The following is a 16,707-nucleotide window of genomic DNA, read 5'->3' on the forward strand; positions in this document are numbered from 1 at the left end:
TTCCTCAGCTCCAGTAGAGTTCATTCCCATGTCTGTTCAGATGACTGGGAGGTCTGTGTTTCCTGCCTCTGTCTCTGTCCAGCATCACCTGCTGCTTCCTGGATACTTCATGCCTGAGGTGTCTAAGCTCTCTTAAACATATGTTGAAAACTGAACTCATTGTTTTCCCCCTAAACTCATACCTTTTTCAGATTTTCCTCTTCCTAAGGAACATATTACATTATATATTTATATTCCCAGCACCTGATATTGTAGCCAGCACACAGTAAGCAGTTAATAAATGCTTATTTATTAGCTGACTCTCTTTGGGGAAGTACAGCTCTGCACAGAGAAGGGAAGATAGTTAAGTATAAAAACATCAAGGAATCCACGAGTTGGGAGTGGTGCAGAGGGCAGGTCAGGCATGGAGGCTATTCACATGTGTGGAGGTGGGAGATGAAATGCTGAGTTTGGGGAGCAGCAAGTGGCAGGTTTGACTAAACAAAAATTGTGTGTGAGAAGGAATAATGGGAGATGCTGGAAAGGCAGGCTGGAGTCAGCCTGGGAGGGCTCTGAGGGCCAAGGTCGGGGCTCTGAAATTTCTCCAGGGGTCCACAGGGAGCCAGCACAGCTTCTTGAGGAGCTGCACTAAGTGGTCACAGTTATATTTTCTAAAATTACTTTGTCCCTTGTGGGGGGGATATCAGTCAGTAATAAGCATTATTAAGCGCTCCCCATGTGCCAGGCACTGTGCTGGGTGCTCGTTTACACATAAACTCGAGTCATTTCCTGCCCTGGAGGAGCTCACGTTCCAGGAGGAGGATGTAAGACGTGCCCAGGAGGGGGACTGGGGAGGGAGACCAGGTCCAGCAGAACCGGAGCAGAGCCGGCCATGGCGAGGGTCATATTGGGGTGATTGCTGTCCCCTGATCAGAGAGGACAGAGGGCTGTGACCTCCGGGGTCATGGAGGTGTGGGGGGTCTCTGCAGAGGGGCCGGGAGGGGGTTAAACTGGGGGGAGGAGGCCTCGGGGTAAAATGTCCTGGGAGTGTTTGCACCAGGCAGACAGGAGCGGTCTGGGAACCTGGAGGTCTGGGTTCTAGTCCTGCTCCAGTCCAGGTTTGCGGGGTGACCTCGGGAAAGTCGCTTGTGGTCTCTGGGCCTCGGAGGGGGCGGGGCTGAGCATGCGCAGGAAGGGCAGGGATGTTGGTCACGTTCTCCTTGGTCAGGCTCAGGTTGTGGTCGTAGGTTGGAGGGCGGGGTGTCCATCCTGGCTGACCCTCCTCCGGTGTCCCCCCAGAGGACTTCCTGTGGCAGGCAAAGGCCGAATGTCACTTTGTGAACGGGACGCAGCACGTGCGGTTGGTGCACAGACACTTCTACAACCGGCAGGAGACTGCGCGCTTCGACAGCGACAGCGCCGTGGGGGAGTACGTGGCGGTGTCGGAGCTGGGGCGGCGCGAGGCCGAGTACTGGAACAGCCAGAAGGAGATCCTGGAGCAGAGACGGGCCGAGGTGGACACTGTCTGCAGGCACAACTACGAGATACTTGAGCGCTTCTTAGTCCCCAGGCGCGGTGAGTGCCCGGGAGGGGAGGGGGGAGCGGGGTGGGGGGACCTGGGGGGGGCAGAGCAGAGAGGGGAGAGAAGAGAAGGGGCTGGAAGGGAGCGCAGAGGGACGGGAGGCTGTGATGGGAGGGGGCAGGTGGGGAGGAGGGAAGGTGGGGGGGGTCACAGGAGCAGATGCAGGGACGGGGCCCCCAGAGCAGGGGAGAGACGGGGAGGAGGGAGGGGAGGTCATGGGTTGTGAGAGAGGAGGAAGGGAGGGGGCCAAATGGGGAGGGGCAGGGAACAGAAATGGGGGAGGGAGAGAGATGGGGGACAAAGTGGGGATGAGAGGGAAGGAAGAAGAATGGGGGAGGGGACTGGGATGGAGGAGAAAGAAGAAGGGATGAGAGAGAGAGAAGAGGTAGGGAAGTGACAGTGAGAAGAAAGACGACAGAGGTGATGGGCAGGAGTTAGGAACGAAACAACCGGACAGGAGAGAAGGGGACAAGGGGGCAGAAGAGAGAGGAGAAGAAAGGGGAGAATAAAAGGGAGAAAAAGACTGGAGGGACAGAGGGAAGGGAGAAAGAGGAAGGCACCCTCCTGGCCCTCCATGGATTCTGCTTCTTTGAGTCCCTTTTCCTCAGTCAAATTCAGATTTTCTTCCCTCCTCCAGTTCTAATGGGCATTAATTACGTTAATAACAGGCCCCAAACCGTTCACCAATAAATAACTCTCGTTTATACAATGCCAAAGTGGTTAATAGGCAGCAGGTAGGGCAGTGGAAAGAGTGCCAGGCCTGGAGTCAGGAAGACTCATCTCCCTCACTTCAAATCTGGCCTCTGACATTTCCTGGCTGTGTGACCCTGGGCAAGTCACTTAACCTTCTTTGCCAAAGTTTCCTCATCTGTAAAATGAGCTGGAGAAGGAAATGTCCAACCACTCCAATATCTTTGCCAAAAAAAAATCCCAAGTAGCCTCACAGAGTTACACGCAATTGGAAAAAGAGAGAACAAGAAAATAATTAATATAAAATTAAATCCCCCAAGTCTTGAGTGCCCAGGCTTCATGGACCTTTTTAAGTCATGAATGCAACTTTGCATTTTTTATCCTTGAATCCAAACTCAGCAGAGACTTCCCATGCTCTGCTCTCTCCTGTCTCAAACACAATCTCTCCCTCCCTTCTCCCTCCCAGTCTTCTGTGATGACTCTTTGAAATTATCTTTCTCCTCAGACCCACACATACTTCTGCTTCTCCCAGGGTCCCTGGACTCTGGGTCAGGATGCTCAGGTTTCTGCTGGGCGTAGGTATTCACCACTGTTCCCCTGATTCAAGATTTCTTCAGTGGATTGATACCATTTCTTAATATGTGACCTAGAAGTTTTTCTGAAAATAGTTTATTATATGCACTTATAATCTGCTTTTGGAAATACTCCTTTACAATGTTTACAATGAGAAATCTTACCTGTTAATTTCTTCCCACATCACTGAATCCTGATGAGCTGGGGCTGTGATAATTCAGCACCATGGACCCACTCCTGGGCCCACTTCCTGCTAGTTCAGATTTCTAGTCTTAGGAGGAATTTAAATGTCTACCAAGATGCCCATTTCTGGCTCTAGGAAGGACAGGAGACCTGAGGCTGGTTGTGGATCACGTGGCAGAGGTGGTAGCTGGACTCAGAAGACCTGCTCTGGCTCCCTCACTCAAGGTCTTTCTTCTTTCTTCCAGCTGAGCCCGATGTGATTGTGTATCCATCAAAGCTCACTCCCCTGGGACACCACAACCTGCTTGTCTGCTCTGTCACTGGTTTCTATCCTGGGGACATTGAGGTCAAGTGGTTCCTGAATGGGCAGGAGGAGACAGCTGGGGTTGTGTCCACAGGCCTGGTCAGCAATGGAGACTGGACTTACCAGATGTTGGTGATGCTGGAAATGACCCCCAAGCATGGTGATGTCTACACCTGCCAAGTGGAGCACTCCAGCCTTCAGAAACCTGTTGTCTTCAACTGGAGTGAGATAGAGCTCCCTCACCCTCCAGTTCTAACATTGCTCAGGACATGGAGCTAGCTCTGAGTTCCCCTCAGTGTGTATCCTGGGGTCTCTTTTCTTCTGCCCTGAGCCGATACAAACCCCATGTGGTGCTACCCGCCCTCCTCCCTTTTCCCATCCCAGCCCCCTAATGGTAGTGCTGACCTGAGAGCTATGGAGACCTTGTCAGCTTCCTCACTGGCCCCAGCCCTAGGAGCTGCCCTCCCTCTGAGACTCGCTAGGCTTTGAGATGGATTGATGTCAGTTCTCCTGGTGAACTTTCACTTCCTGAGTCCTGAAAGGCCCTTTGCACATCAATCCCTTCTTAGACAGGATTTACCTACCTTCTCACTCACCCCTTCAGACTAGTCTGCTCCCCACATGGGGCTGGCTCGTGAAGGAAACTTTTGATCCTTGGTGTCTCTCCTTTGCAGAAGCACAGTCTGAATCTGCCCAGAGTAAGATGCTGAGTGGAGTCGGGGGGCTCGTGCTGGGGCTGATCTTCTTTGGGGTTGGCCTCATTGTCCACAAGAGGAGTCAGAAAGGTGAGATAGTCTGGGGAAAGGCCTGAGGCCCCCTCCCATCCATGATCTTCTCTAGGACAGAGAGGATATTTGATTGTGCCAGAAATCTGGCCCCAGGTCAGGGGTGAAGGGGTGGACTGACTCAGGCTTCAGCTCTTTTCCCTATACCCCCCCCTCAGGAACTTATAGAAGGTGGTGAAGGGGCCAGATCCTAGGGCTCAAGGGTCTTAGGGAATCTCATATTCACAATAGAGAGAGCCTTGGGAGGTGTCTCAGGTTCCAGCATTTAGCCCTTCCTATGGCATTCACCCTCCCCCCTGCCCCCATCCACTCACGCAGTTGAAACTGGATGGATGAACCATTGATTAAGTGCTTCTTCTGTGGTATTCAGTACTGGACTAAGCAATAGCAGGAGCCCCCAGTCCCACAGTGCTCAGAACCTTGGTACCTTTTGCTTTTGTGGCTCTAGGATTTACAAGGATTTGTATGTCTGTCTTTCTTCCTTTCCCAGGAAATCGTGGTTCACAACCAGCAGGTAAGATCCATGTACCCAGGTGGGGTCAGAATTCTCATAGCTGCAGTGTCTGCCCAGTGGGACCTGAAGCTAAGAAGAGACTTGGGGGCCCCTAGTGGTAAGAAGTTGTTCTATTTCTGGATTCAGACCCCCATGTAGACTCTTCTGTGCATGTTCTGTGTCCTCTGCAGGGCTCCTGAGCTGATCCCTGAGCCTGTGTCCCCTGGAACTGTTGAGTCCCCAAGCCTCCCTCTCACATTTGGACGCCTCTGCTTGTGCCCAGATCTCCAGGAATTAGCTTTACTGACCCCTTCCCTTGGCATAGCTCCTTCTATGTACCTTTGACTGTGTAGACTCTTGGCATTTCTCCAAGAGAGCTTCAAAGATCCCCTCTACCCTCCTTTGTTTCTGTACCATTTTTTGATCCATTTTTATCCCTTGAACCTTCACCCAGGAATTAGAAAACTGAGAATCAACTGGTGCTTGGTGACACGGAGACAAAGTGAGGGGAGCAGAGGAGGAAACTTCAGCATTTGAGATTTGTAGAATCTGTCAAAGTATGAAATCCTTCCAGAGGTGCAGATTGTAATCCAACCGCACCTTTTCATCCTGGGGGTCTCTTGTCCATTTCCTTCCATAATTCACACAGAAGTTGGTTAATCAACAAGCTAGTGACCTTCCCGAGATATTTCCTGATATGTAGATATCAGTGCCCTCATAGTCTGCATGCCAAGAAGCCCTTAGCTTTCCCATGTGATGGGCCCCACTCATTCTGGTGATCCATCTCTCTGATGACTCTTCTGTGACTTCTGCTCAGTTCTTATTTGATAATATACTGTAGCCTGTGCTGGCCTATACTGTGCCTCTCCATGGCACTTTTGAAAAATTAAAGTTTTAGTAATACATTTTGTGTTCATGTTACATTCATTGCTTAATATATACCCTGCCCCCATTGCTTTTCCTCCTAACAAATTTTTTTCTCCAAAGTTCCCTAATAACTGTCACACAGATCACATGTATCCAGCAGCACATGCACAATACATACCCATAATCTCCCCACTTCCTCCATGAAATGTTTATTTTCTCTCCTCTGTGGCCAAGCTTGGTAACTCCTGTTATATAACATTCAGCACCATTTCTGCCATTTTGTAGTCCTGAGTGTGTTTCTTTCCTGGTTCTGCTCACACTGTTCTGTATCAGTTCATTTAAGTCTTCCCATGTTTCATATTTATTCTTTCTTCTGTTGCAACACATTCCTGTGCCACAATTAGCTTAACCCTTTTTCAGGTGATGGGCCCCTCCTTTGTTTCTACTTCTTTGCTAACACAAAGTGTTGCAACGAGTGTTTTGGTACATAGGCATATCTGAGGTTTTTCCCCCATCTTTTACACCATTGGCATATATGTTAAGCCATGAGATCTCAGCATCAAAGGGCATAGAGATCTGGACACTTTTGAGCATGATTCCAAATTGTGTTTCACAGTTGTTGTACCAGTACATAGCTCCAGAGGTAGGACATCAAGCTGCCTGTCTTTGTGTAGTCCTTCCCACAGGAACCATTTTCATGTGTTAGCACCTTGGAAGATTTGCTGGGGAATGGGTGAAACCTCAGAGTTGTTTTAATTTCCATTTTTCTCATTGTTAGCAATTTGGAGCAAACTTGAGAACTATTCATTTTCTTTGACCACTTATCTACTTACCTACTGGTAAAAGCTCTTGGCCTTATATATTAGTATTCATTCCCTATGTGTCTTGGATAACACACCTTTATCAGCGTGTTCCTCCTGCATTGCCAAAGAAGACCATGCCCAAGGTCACAGAGCAAGTGAGTGTCAAGTGTCTGAGGTGAGATTAGAACTCAGGTCCTCCTGACTCCTACACTGGTGCTCTATCCACTGCACCACCTAGCTGCCCCTCCTTCATCAGAGACAACTGAGGCAAGGACGTTTTTCCCCCATCAACAATTCTTTTAGCTGTTAATCTTGTCATGTAAAGGCTGCCCAGTTTCATATAATCAAAATTGTTTTCTCCTCTGGTTTCTTCAAGCTCTTATTTAGTGAACAGTTCTCCTTCTAGTCACAGTTATGAAATCTACTATGAAACCAGCTGTTTTCTGGACCTTTTGTAGAAGTTTGTTAGCTTTTTATTAGTAACGATAAGGGAATCTCATCTAAGGTTCCCCTGAATTAGTGGCATTTGGGGTAAGTAGAAGGAAATTAGTTGTTCAAAATCATCATTTGATCATAATGTTTAGCAGAAGATGCTTTTAAATGAGTGGATTTTGTGGTTAGTTCATTTCCATGGAAGGGATGAGGCTGCTCAGAACTTACCTTTACCCAATGAAGTTTATGGGAGGCCATTCTTGACCAGTAGCAGAAGTGTCAGTGTGGGTGGAAATGAGGATGCTGGGCCTCCTCTGCTCTGCATCCAAGTTGGGCTCTTTTCCCTCTTTGGAGAGTGCAGAAGCCTGTCAGTGTCAGAGCAGTAAGTGGAGCTAGGGAGATGTGGGGAAAATAACACCTCCCTAAATGGCTGGTGAGGGATGAGATGCCCAAGACCTTCATCTGCTTTTCCTTTGTGTGCAGAAACAATGTCATTTGTGAGCAGTATTTCAGTTTTCAGGATCCCATAGATTCTAATCCATTGGAATTTTAGTATAGAGTATAAAGTAATAGAGCATGGGTTCAAGGACTTCATTATTTCCTTTCATACATTTTTCTAGGAACCAATTCCCTTTGATTTTCTATTATGGCTCTAGAGCTGGAAGAGACCTCAGAGTGCATCTGGTCTAAACCCATCATTTTCCAGATGAGGAAGGTTAAGCTCCATAAGATTAGTCAGATCAATTGAGTTAGCATTAATTCAATGCCTCCTGTGTGCCAGACACTGTCTTAAGTGTTGGGATACAAAGAAAGGCAGACAATGGTCCTTGCCTTGAAGGAGCTCACAGTCTAAAAGTGAAACAGGATTTTCTTTTTGTTCCTATTTATACTAGAGGGTCACTGAAGTTTGTCAAACAGAAAAATAACATGGTCATACCTGCACTTTATTTTTAAAATAGTATTTGATTTTATTCTGATTACATGTAAAAGCAATTTTACACATTCATTTTTTATAAGATTTTGACTTACAAATTTTTCTTTTCTCTTTCTTCCCGAGATAGCACAAAATCTAATATAGGCCATACGTGGCAGTCGTGTAAAACATTTCCACACTGGTCATATTTTGAAGGAACAGAACAGAAAAAAAAACACATGGAAAGAATAAAGAAAGTAAAAACCATGTGCTTCGATCTCCATTCAGCCTCCGTCAGTTCTTTCTCTGGGTGTGGACAGCATTTTCCATCGTGAGTCTTTAGGAAGTCCTTGCACTTCAGAAAGAGCAATTTGACATCTGAGTAGAGAATGGCCCAGAGTGGGGAGAGACTGAGGCAGGGAGACCCCTCAGCATGCTATTGTAATAGTTCTGGCCTAAGGTGAGGAGGGCCTGGGCCAGGGTGATTGCCATGTTAGAGGAGAGAGAAGGGCATATGTGAGAAATAGGTAGAAAGGCTAGGACTTGACAAATGACTGGATGTGGGAGATGAGAGTGTAGAGTCAAGGCTGACAAGGATGTGAGTCTGTGTAACTGAGAGGAAGGTGGTACCTGTCACAGCCATAGGGAATTGAGGGTGGTATTGGAGGACATCATAAGTAATAAGCTCAGTTTTCACATGTTGAGTGTAAGACATCTGGAGTACATGCATTTTAGGAATTTCCAGTAGGCAGTTAGAGATGGGAGAATAGGGGTCATGAAAGAGGTTAGGGTTGGACAAAGAGACAGGAAAGTCATCTGGTTTGAGATGATAGTTTAATGTGTGCGAGCTGCAGAGATCACCAAGCTAAATAATGTAGAGGAAAAAGAAAAGGGCCCAGGCCAGAGCCCAAGGTCACACGGTAGTAAAGCTCAGCGGTTAGATTCGAACTAATGTTCTCTGATTTCAGAGCCAATGATCTTTCTAGTGTAAAGCAGCTTCACACTGGGTAGCACGTTGCCCAAAATAGTGGGGAAATGAAGCCCCCTGGCTTTGCCCTGTCCTTTATTGTGAAAATGTCTTGTGTTACTCCCTTGCAGGTAATTTTAGCCTTCAGTCTTAGATACATACTTTTATCACATTCACAACAACAAAAATGTCATACATACATATAGGTAAAAATATTTATGGCAGCACTTTTTATGGCACCGTAGAAATAGAAAGAAGATGAGTGCTCATTGACTCCTTAATGGTGAAACCATACTGTGTTATGTAAATTTAATGAAGTGGAAGAATTCAGAAAAGACGTGGGAGACATTAACTACTGTAAAATGAAATAAAACCAGGAAAACATTATATACAATAATTATAACATTATAATTGGAAGGAATAAATCAATAAAACTGAATGCCATATATTAATGACCAAACTTGGGCCCCTTAAAAAAGGTGAGGAAATAGACATCTCCCCACTGCAGCAGCAGAGGATTATGGGTATGAAATGATACATATACCATCAGACACAGTTGCTGTATTGGCTGCTCTTGGTTATGTTTTTTCTCCTTTAAATAATTGTTTAAAAGGTTAGGGGAGGGGAGGGATGTATTCATACATGAAGGTAATGTAAAAAGAAAAGATCAATGTTGTGTTTTTTTTAAAGGAAAGGAAACAGCATTTGCAGTTAGAAAATCTTAAATAATCAACACATAACTGTATGTTTTGAAAAGGGAAGTAATAGGGAAGCACTGGAGCTTATTGAGTATGTGTGGGAGTCCCTAACCTGTGAATGATGGATTGGTGTGGGGAGAGAATTTGGAAACTTTTGCAATAATGAGAAGAGGTCATATGCAAGAGGTGTTGCCTACACACACACACACACACACACACACAAACTAGTATGTGAGTGGATAAATAGGGAGAGTGAAGATGACATTGAAGTTTCAGACATGGATGACTGGATGGATGTTGATGCCCTCATTAAGAATAGTAAATTTGGGGGTGGAGTGGGTGCAAAGAAGTTCAGCCTACGATGGTCCCTGCCTCCCCTTCCCTGCTCCGCCCCAGCCCTGGTTTCTGTTGCAACCACGTTGCTTGTAGCTGTTGGGAGACTCCCCCACCATGGAAGAGACAGGTGAGAACTCCCAAAGTCAGCCATCCTGCTGGATCTCTGCCATTTCTCTGAGATAATCTTTAACTACCTGGAGAAATTTTCCATCCCTAGAGGAGACATCACATGGTATTACATCCTCACTAAGCATTTCATTCTCCACTGAAAAGACAATTGCCATCTTTTGGGGAGGATGGAAGACAAACGAAAGTAGGACATCTTTATGGGGCCTGCTTTGCCTGCTGTCCTCCACAGAAAGTTGTCTTTGCAGCACCAAGTACAGTTTAAAGCTTCCTACCTCCCCAGGTTCAATGATATTGTTTTGTTTTGGTTGGGGGGGGGGCAGTATTGTTTTCTAGTTCCATCCAGAAAGTGAGGAGGACATGCTCATGGTCACCACTCAGGGAGAGGAGCAGGAGGAGACTGAGCTGCTCAACCAGGAACTGCACCAACAGAACCAGGAGCTGAGAGGCACCTGTGTTAGTCTCCAGAAACAGAGAGACATGCAGGGTGAACTCCAAGGGGCACGGCAACTGCAGGGGAGACTAGAGTCTCTGACAGATATCAGTGATTAGCAGAGGATTAGTGAACTGAATGAAAAGAATGAGGGTCTGAAAGGACCAAAAGGGAGAGACAGAACCAGTTCAGCTTAAAGTGCAGCACCAGAACATATCTTGAGAAAATGGTCAGCAGGCTGAAGACCAGCCTTGATCACCTTGATCAGCTTCAGGTACAGATTTCAGTTCTGGATAAGCAAGAATATTGGATACTTACAATTCTGTTCTTTCTTGATTGCTGAAGAAAAATAAAATCATCTAGTGAAAAAATAGTGGATATGGGGGAAATGGCTATGAGATATGAGAAATGGTATGTCAAAAACAAGTCTGGAAAACACTGGATGATAAAACTAGAAGGCCTGTATAAAATAAAATAAAAAGAGGAAATACTAAGAATTCATTAGGAAAAGAACCTAGTAGGACACACCAGGGCCAACGCTACTTATGATATCATCTTCCTTAGACTGAGAAGTACTACATTAGTCTCAGGGGGCATTAATAAAGGCCTCTCCTGTAGTAGAAAATTAAGAATAAAAACAAAGAAGAAATATGAGAGATGCCCTAGAGATGCATTTAGCAGCACCTAGGAGATGGTCATGGTAGAGGAAATCTTAGAGATAACAGCAAGATTTCCACAGGAGAGGCTGAATGAATGGAGGTGGCTTTGAGCAAGACCATGAAATCACAAGTTAAGTATTCACATAAAAAAAAATAATTTAGAGCATCCTGTGAGTCAGGCACTCTGTAATCTGGGGGAATATATAGAAAGAAAATATTCCCTGCTTTTGAGCTCAGGGTGCAAGGTAGGAAACTTCATGCTCAGTTCACACAAGAGTTTTACAGAAAAAAAATTGAAGATAACCTCAGAGGGAATGTACTGACATGAAGGAGGACTTGGAAGGGCTTCTTGCAGAAGGTAGAACTTTAGCTGAGGCTTGAAAGATGTTAGGGAAGTTAAGAGAAGAATGTGCTCTAGGAGTAAGGGTCAGCCTGTGTAAATGCTGGGTGTTGGGGGATGGAGTGTTAGGGGTCAAAGAGTACTTCAAGTCATTAAGGTATAAGAAGACTGGAAAGGTATGAAACAGACAGTTTATGAAGGGCTTTAAGAGCCAAACAAAGGATTTTATATTTGATCCTAAAGACAATAAGGAACCCATGGTGACTGGAATCATCTTTGAAGATGTTTTTGTACATTTTGTACATTGTTTGTGTTTTGACCCCAGAGTGGGATTCCCTGCCTGCCTTGGTAATCAGGCCAGGGTTGGATAGACAGCCAATTTTTAGGGCACCTTTTCTAACCCCCTTCCTCACACCAGGAGGTGAGTAGTGTGATCCTTAAAAGGTTGCTCAGACATGCAGGGGGCTGTGGAGTTCCACTGCTGCTTCCAGTGAGAAACTACCCTATGGCCTGGGCTGCCTGTGTTCAGGGTTGTGACTACAGCTCCCTGTATATCTGCACCTGCTGCTTTATCACTTGCCTGTTGCCACAGGACTTTGAAGTATGATAGCATAATGCTATGGGTGATGTCTTTTGATTTGTGCATAAATTGAATTTAATTGAGGCAGAGTTGCATGAAGTCATCAGGCTCACTCACTCCTCCAGAGTCATCACAGTTCAGTGGCAGGACAGAATCAAGACAACTATTGATGGCTCAGGATGCAGTGGATAACCTTAGCGTCTTTGGTGTCTAACTAAGCTCTAAGCCCTCCACATCACCTGCTTCAGCTGCCTTCATGGCCATTGGAACAAATTATTCTCATCCACCATTCCACCAGGGGAAGTATTCACATGCTTGGGGTAGACACTTCTGTAACTCACCAATGGGTTTGAGAGCCCTTGGTTACCCTCAACCTGGTTTGGTCTGTCTGCCCAAATGGGGGCATGGCTGCTGCGCATGCTGCAGCTTTTTGGATTCACAGGTGAGAGCTGGTTGGAGTAGGGGACACCAAAGGTGGAAATCAGCCCTGAAAATGGCTCAGCAGCCATCACATCCAAGGTCCTGGTTTTCCCTGAACACACCTGTTGATTGAATTGAAGGGTGACCTAAATTTGTTTTAGGAAGATCAACTTGATAGCTGAGTATAGGATGGGGAGAGATGGGTCAGGGAGACTACTCAGCAAAGAAGCGAAGGTTTGGGGAGAAATGTGGTAAGCCCATTTTGGGACAAGTTGAGTTTGAAGTGGTGAGAAATGCAGCTATTGATAATCTGTAGGCAATGGGTTCTTAACCTGTTGTATCCAGAACCCCTTTGGCAACCTGCTGAAGCCTATGAACCCAGTTATGAGAGAAATATCTCCTCTTTGAATTTCTATAGGAGGTTACTGTTGCTGAAATAAATCTACCACAACACAGATATTACAGAGGTTAAAAACTCAGGACTTATGCTCAAGCACAACTTCAAGATTAAAATAAAAAGCCTTGAGCAAAGATTAGAGTTTATGATTAAGTCTTTATAGAGAAAATTATGTGAAACAGACAAAGAAATACATTCTTTTACATATTGCAATCCCATATTCTTTTAGGTAATAAAATGTTTTTTTAAAGATCAGTTCATAATCCTACTATTCCTTCAATGCCATAAAAGTTGAACAAACTTAAACAGGAACATAATCTCTTATATCTCCCAAGGAAATGTAATCAGTTAAACAGTTAACAGTTAAACAGACTCAGTAGGTAAACTAAGTCAGAGTACAGAATAAACACTGGGTTTGCAAAATCCTATAATGCTTCATGTTAAAGAAGTCACAGTAGGCTAATTGAGAGGAAAGGATTTGTATGTCATCAAGTCTCAGTGTTAGGGAAATTCTTTCACAAATAAATTCTTATTGGTCAGAGGTTGTATTCTTTTCTTTTTCTCATTTGGATTCTTATCTTGGAAATGTCAAAAGTCTTCCCTTGATTCAGGGATTCTTTTTTTCTTTGAGACAATTGAAGTTCAGTGACTTGCTCATGGTCACACATCCAGTATGAAATATCTGAGGCCAGATTTGAACTCTGCCTTCCTGACCCCAGGGTGGGTGCTCTATTCACTGTTTGTTTTTTTTAAGCCTGTTGAGGTTGACAGGAAATAGGTTACAAGAGTCACCAGGTGTTCAGGAAAAAAGGCATAAAAAAATATAATTAAAAAAATAAACTGAAATGTTCCCATCACTATTTGCTTTGCTTTCATCATAGAAGGGTCCACAACACCTCAAAGATCAAAAAATCACATATTTTATCAGACAACCACAAGTATCAGGAAACATTAATGATCACTTATATTAAATAAAATGAAATGTCCTTAATCCTGATTGTCCCTTATAACCCCCTCCAAATATCCATCAATGAGATTGTTTCTTCTTGGTTCTTAGTTGTGTCCCATAGCTATCACATCCTGGGAAACATTTTCTCTTGGGAATTCTGGAATAGATCTTATTTCTAGGAGAGATGTGGACAGGGCTCCTTCTAATAGATTTGCTTCCCTGGTTCCAGGTTATTTGCAGAGTTCCTAGACAATGTTGCTAAAACCTGCTGGCTACTGAGATCTCATACAATTTAATAAAGCCTAACAGAACCTCTTTAATTTGCTCTTCCACTTATGAGTTAATGTGGTGAAAACGAGCTCTTGTCTTATGAAGCTAACCTTATTAATAACAGAACTATAAGAACATCCAATTAAGAACTCATAATTCATCTGAGAGTTCAGAAAATTTCAGGTTTTACATAGCACTTTTCTTTTCTAAGTTTATCTGCACTCTGTATTTGATACAATTAATGACATCTACAGGATGAATGAAACATTTAAAGGATTCATGAAGTCTTGATTTGTAAAATGAGCCCTTCTGTCTCTTAATATTATCAGAGAAAGACTTTAAAGTGGGAGTGAGGAGTGATTTGTTATTAAAGTAATTTTATATGTAATAAACACAATTAATTTTTGGGAACTTACAATAGTAAAATATAATAGAAGTCTGTTTATTGTAATGGTAAATGAAAGAAAAAAATGTTTTTACAATAAAAAATTCATCTATGTATATTTGATTGAACCTTCAGGGTGATCAGTACTTTAATTGTTCAATCGTGTTCTTAGTTGTAATTAATAATCTTCAGAATAAAAAGAAAAAAATTAAAAATTATATTTACTTGTATTTTTGTCATTGTTACTAATAGAAATGCTTGGAAGCCAATTACATACACATGCATTCTATTTCTTTTTAAGAAAAAAATCTTGTTGATTTTCTCAAAATAAAGTTTGTATGAAACTTAAACTTTTAAATTTTTTATCACATCACATCTTTGTCCTATTCCCCCTTTGAGAATATAAGTATGTATAAGTCATCATATCATCTATAAAAGAGGACATACTGTGCAGACTTGATGTCACACATGAAAGCATAATCATTAACAGGGAGATAGATGTCAAATCAAAGAACTCATTTACCCAGTTATTTAAAATAGGAACTTGAAACAAATAAGAGGCCCAAATTTAGAATAGCTATGTTAAAAAAACAATTAAGTTCTTTCATACTTTTATCCTATTAAAGTAACCTAGAGATGTTCGAGTATTGCAACAAAGTTATATTATACAAATTTTAAAGTTTACCTTTCATGTTTATAGACATTTGCTATGAGATGAAGAATTAGAGACATGCTTGTAACAATACCAAGACTGTCTCATCAGGGGCACAGACCAATCTGTCATAGGTGTAACAGGATAAAGAGGGCAAGTTTATAATTCTTGGCGACTTTAGTGCCAGAATGAAGTAGACCATAAGACATGGCAGGGAGTCCTTGAGAGGAATGGAGCCTGGAACAGCAACAGCAATGGCAGCTTATTACTCTAGATTTTGGCATCTCATGACCTCATCAGCAACACTGGCTTCTATTTACCTAAGTGCAGTAAAACTTTGTGGACGCAACCTTGCAGCAAACATTGTCATTTAATAGTCTACAACATTGTAAAGAGAAGAGACAGATAGGATGGGAGAGTGACAAAGATGATGTGTGGTGCAGAATGCTGGACTGATCATAGACTTATCTTCTCCAAGCTAAACATTCACATTCAGCAAAAGTGGTGACTCCAAGGTGAGATGAAGACTAGCAAGGTCAATGTCAACAGATGAGAGCACTTCTCTGTGTGTGAACATTTTATTGCCAACTTGGAGAGAAAGTTGAGCTGACACATGGTTAGCAATGGTGGAATAGAAAAGGAGTGAGTAGCTTTCAAAGATTTGTGTACTGCACTGCATTTGCTTATCTGGGCCAGAATACTTTCAAACATCAAAATTGGTTTGCCAAAAATGATGAAGAAATTCAGAAGCTACTAAAAGAAAAGCCAGAACTCCATAAGGTTTACCAGCGGTATACTTCATCCATCTCTGAGAAGGTAACATTTAATTCCGTTAAAAGTAAAGTACAAGGGAAACTTAGAGAGACCCAGGATTCTTGTCAGACTTCAGTTTTATGCTGATAGTAATAATTCAAAGCACTTTGAATTGGATTCCCTGAAGGCTATTGATGGACCAAAGACCTATGGTGCATCTCAGTTACTCAATGCTGATGGAGTCACACTGATTAGTGATAAGGACATGATCCTGGAAAAGTGAACTGAACACTTCCATAACTATTTAAACAGACTGTTATCAATGAATACTACAGACACTGAACATATGCTTCAAGTTGATATCCGTCCCTCTGGAGATGATCATCTAAATGAAGACTAGGTTTTGAATGCCCATGTATGTGAAAGTACCTGGTACTGATTCTGTTTAACCTGAAATTTACAAGGCAGGGGGTCCACTACTCATACAAGAACTAAATGAAATGTTCTGGGTTGTATCGCAAGGGGAGGAATCTCCCAAGGATGCCTTCATTGTCCATCTCTAGAAAAGAAAAGGCAATAGGTTGTTCTGTGACAATCAAGGGGCTAGAGTTGTGGTGGAGTGGAGGAGGAATATCTCTCTCTCAGTCACTGCTGGCAATGTTCTTGTCAGAATCCTCCATAATAGGAGGATGGTCATTTACCACTAGAGTCATTGTAGCTTCAGAAATGGCTGAGGAATGGTAGATGTGGTGTTTGCTGCCCAACAATTCCAGGAGAAATTCCAGGAACAGAATTGGCAACATTTGCCAATTTGACCAAGACTGTCAATCATGCAGGCTTGTGGAAGTTCATGGCAAAAATTTGTTGACTCTTTTTGTTTTTTGTTTGACTCTCCTCCTTCTTTCCTCTAGCCAATTTGAATCAGTATTTACCATATTTTTTCCTTTTCTTTTTTATATTCGGCAAATTTTGTTTTTGGCATATTAGCCAGAGATTACTCCTTTTTCAACAATAGCCCTAATCAATTTGATAAATATGTCTGCTTAAAGGGTCTTCTTTGTTAGAACACAAGGTAGAAAGCGTTAAATTTGCTTAATTTTAAAATGGGCATCAATTGGCAAACATTAATTGGCAAAAT

The 16,707-nt window shown here is 43.3% G+C and overlaps 1 protein-coding gene and 1 pseudogene across 4 annotated transcripts in view; both read left to right on the forward strand.

Annotated features, from left to right (window-relative positions):
- Positions 1 to 16,707, forward strand: part of LOC140526159 (H-2 class II histocompatibility antigen, E-S beta chain-like) — a 162,787-nt gene that overhangs the window by 85,647 nt on the left and 60,433 nt on the right. For 2 of the 4 annotated variants that reach the window (XM_072642138.1, XM_072642141.1), the window contains 5 exons: positions 1,279 to 1,554; positions 3,253 to 3,534; positions 3,986 to 4,096; positions 4,587 to 4,610; positions 4,781 to 5,494. In XM_072642138.1, coding sequence (XP_072498239.1) covers positions 1,279 to 1,554; positions 3,253 to 3,534; positions 3,986 to 4,096; positions 4,587 to 4,610; positions 4,781 to 4,794 — 707 coding nt within the window. In that variant the 3' untranslated portion in view covers positions 4,795 to 5,494. Of the gene's footprint in view, positions 1 to 1,278; positions 1,555 to 3,252; positions 3,535 to 3,985; positions 4,097 to 4,586; positions 4,721 to 4,780; positions 5,495 to 16,707 lie in introns of those variants that run through there. The other 2 variants (XM_072642140.1, XM_072642139.1) reach the window with 2 other exon arrangements.
- On the forward strand, positions 8,640 to 14,200 carry LOC140530398 (calcium-binding and coiled-coil domain-containing protein 2-like; annotated as a pseudogene).

The sequence above is a fragment of the Notamacropus eugenii genome, chromosome 2 (genome assembly GCF_028372415.1).
Source record: "Notamacropus eugenii isolate mMacEug1 chromosome 2, mMacEug1.pri_v2, whole genome shotgun sequence".
In the NCBI taxonomy this organism is placed as follows: Eukaryota; Metazoa; Chordata; class Mammalia; order Diprotodontia; family Macropodidae; genus Notamacropus; species Notamacropus eugenii.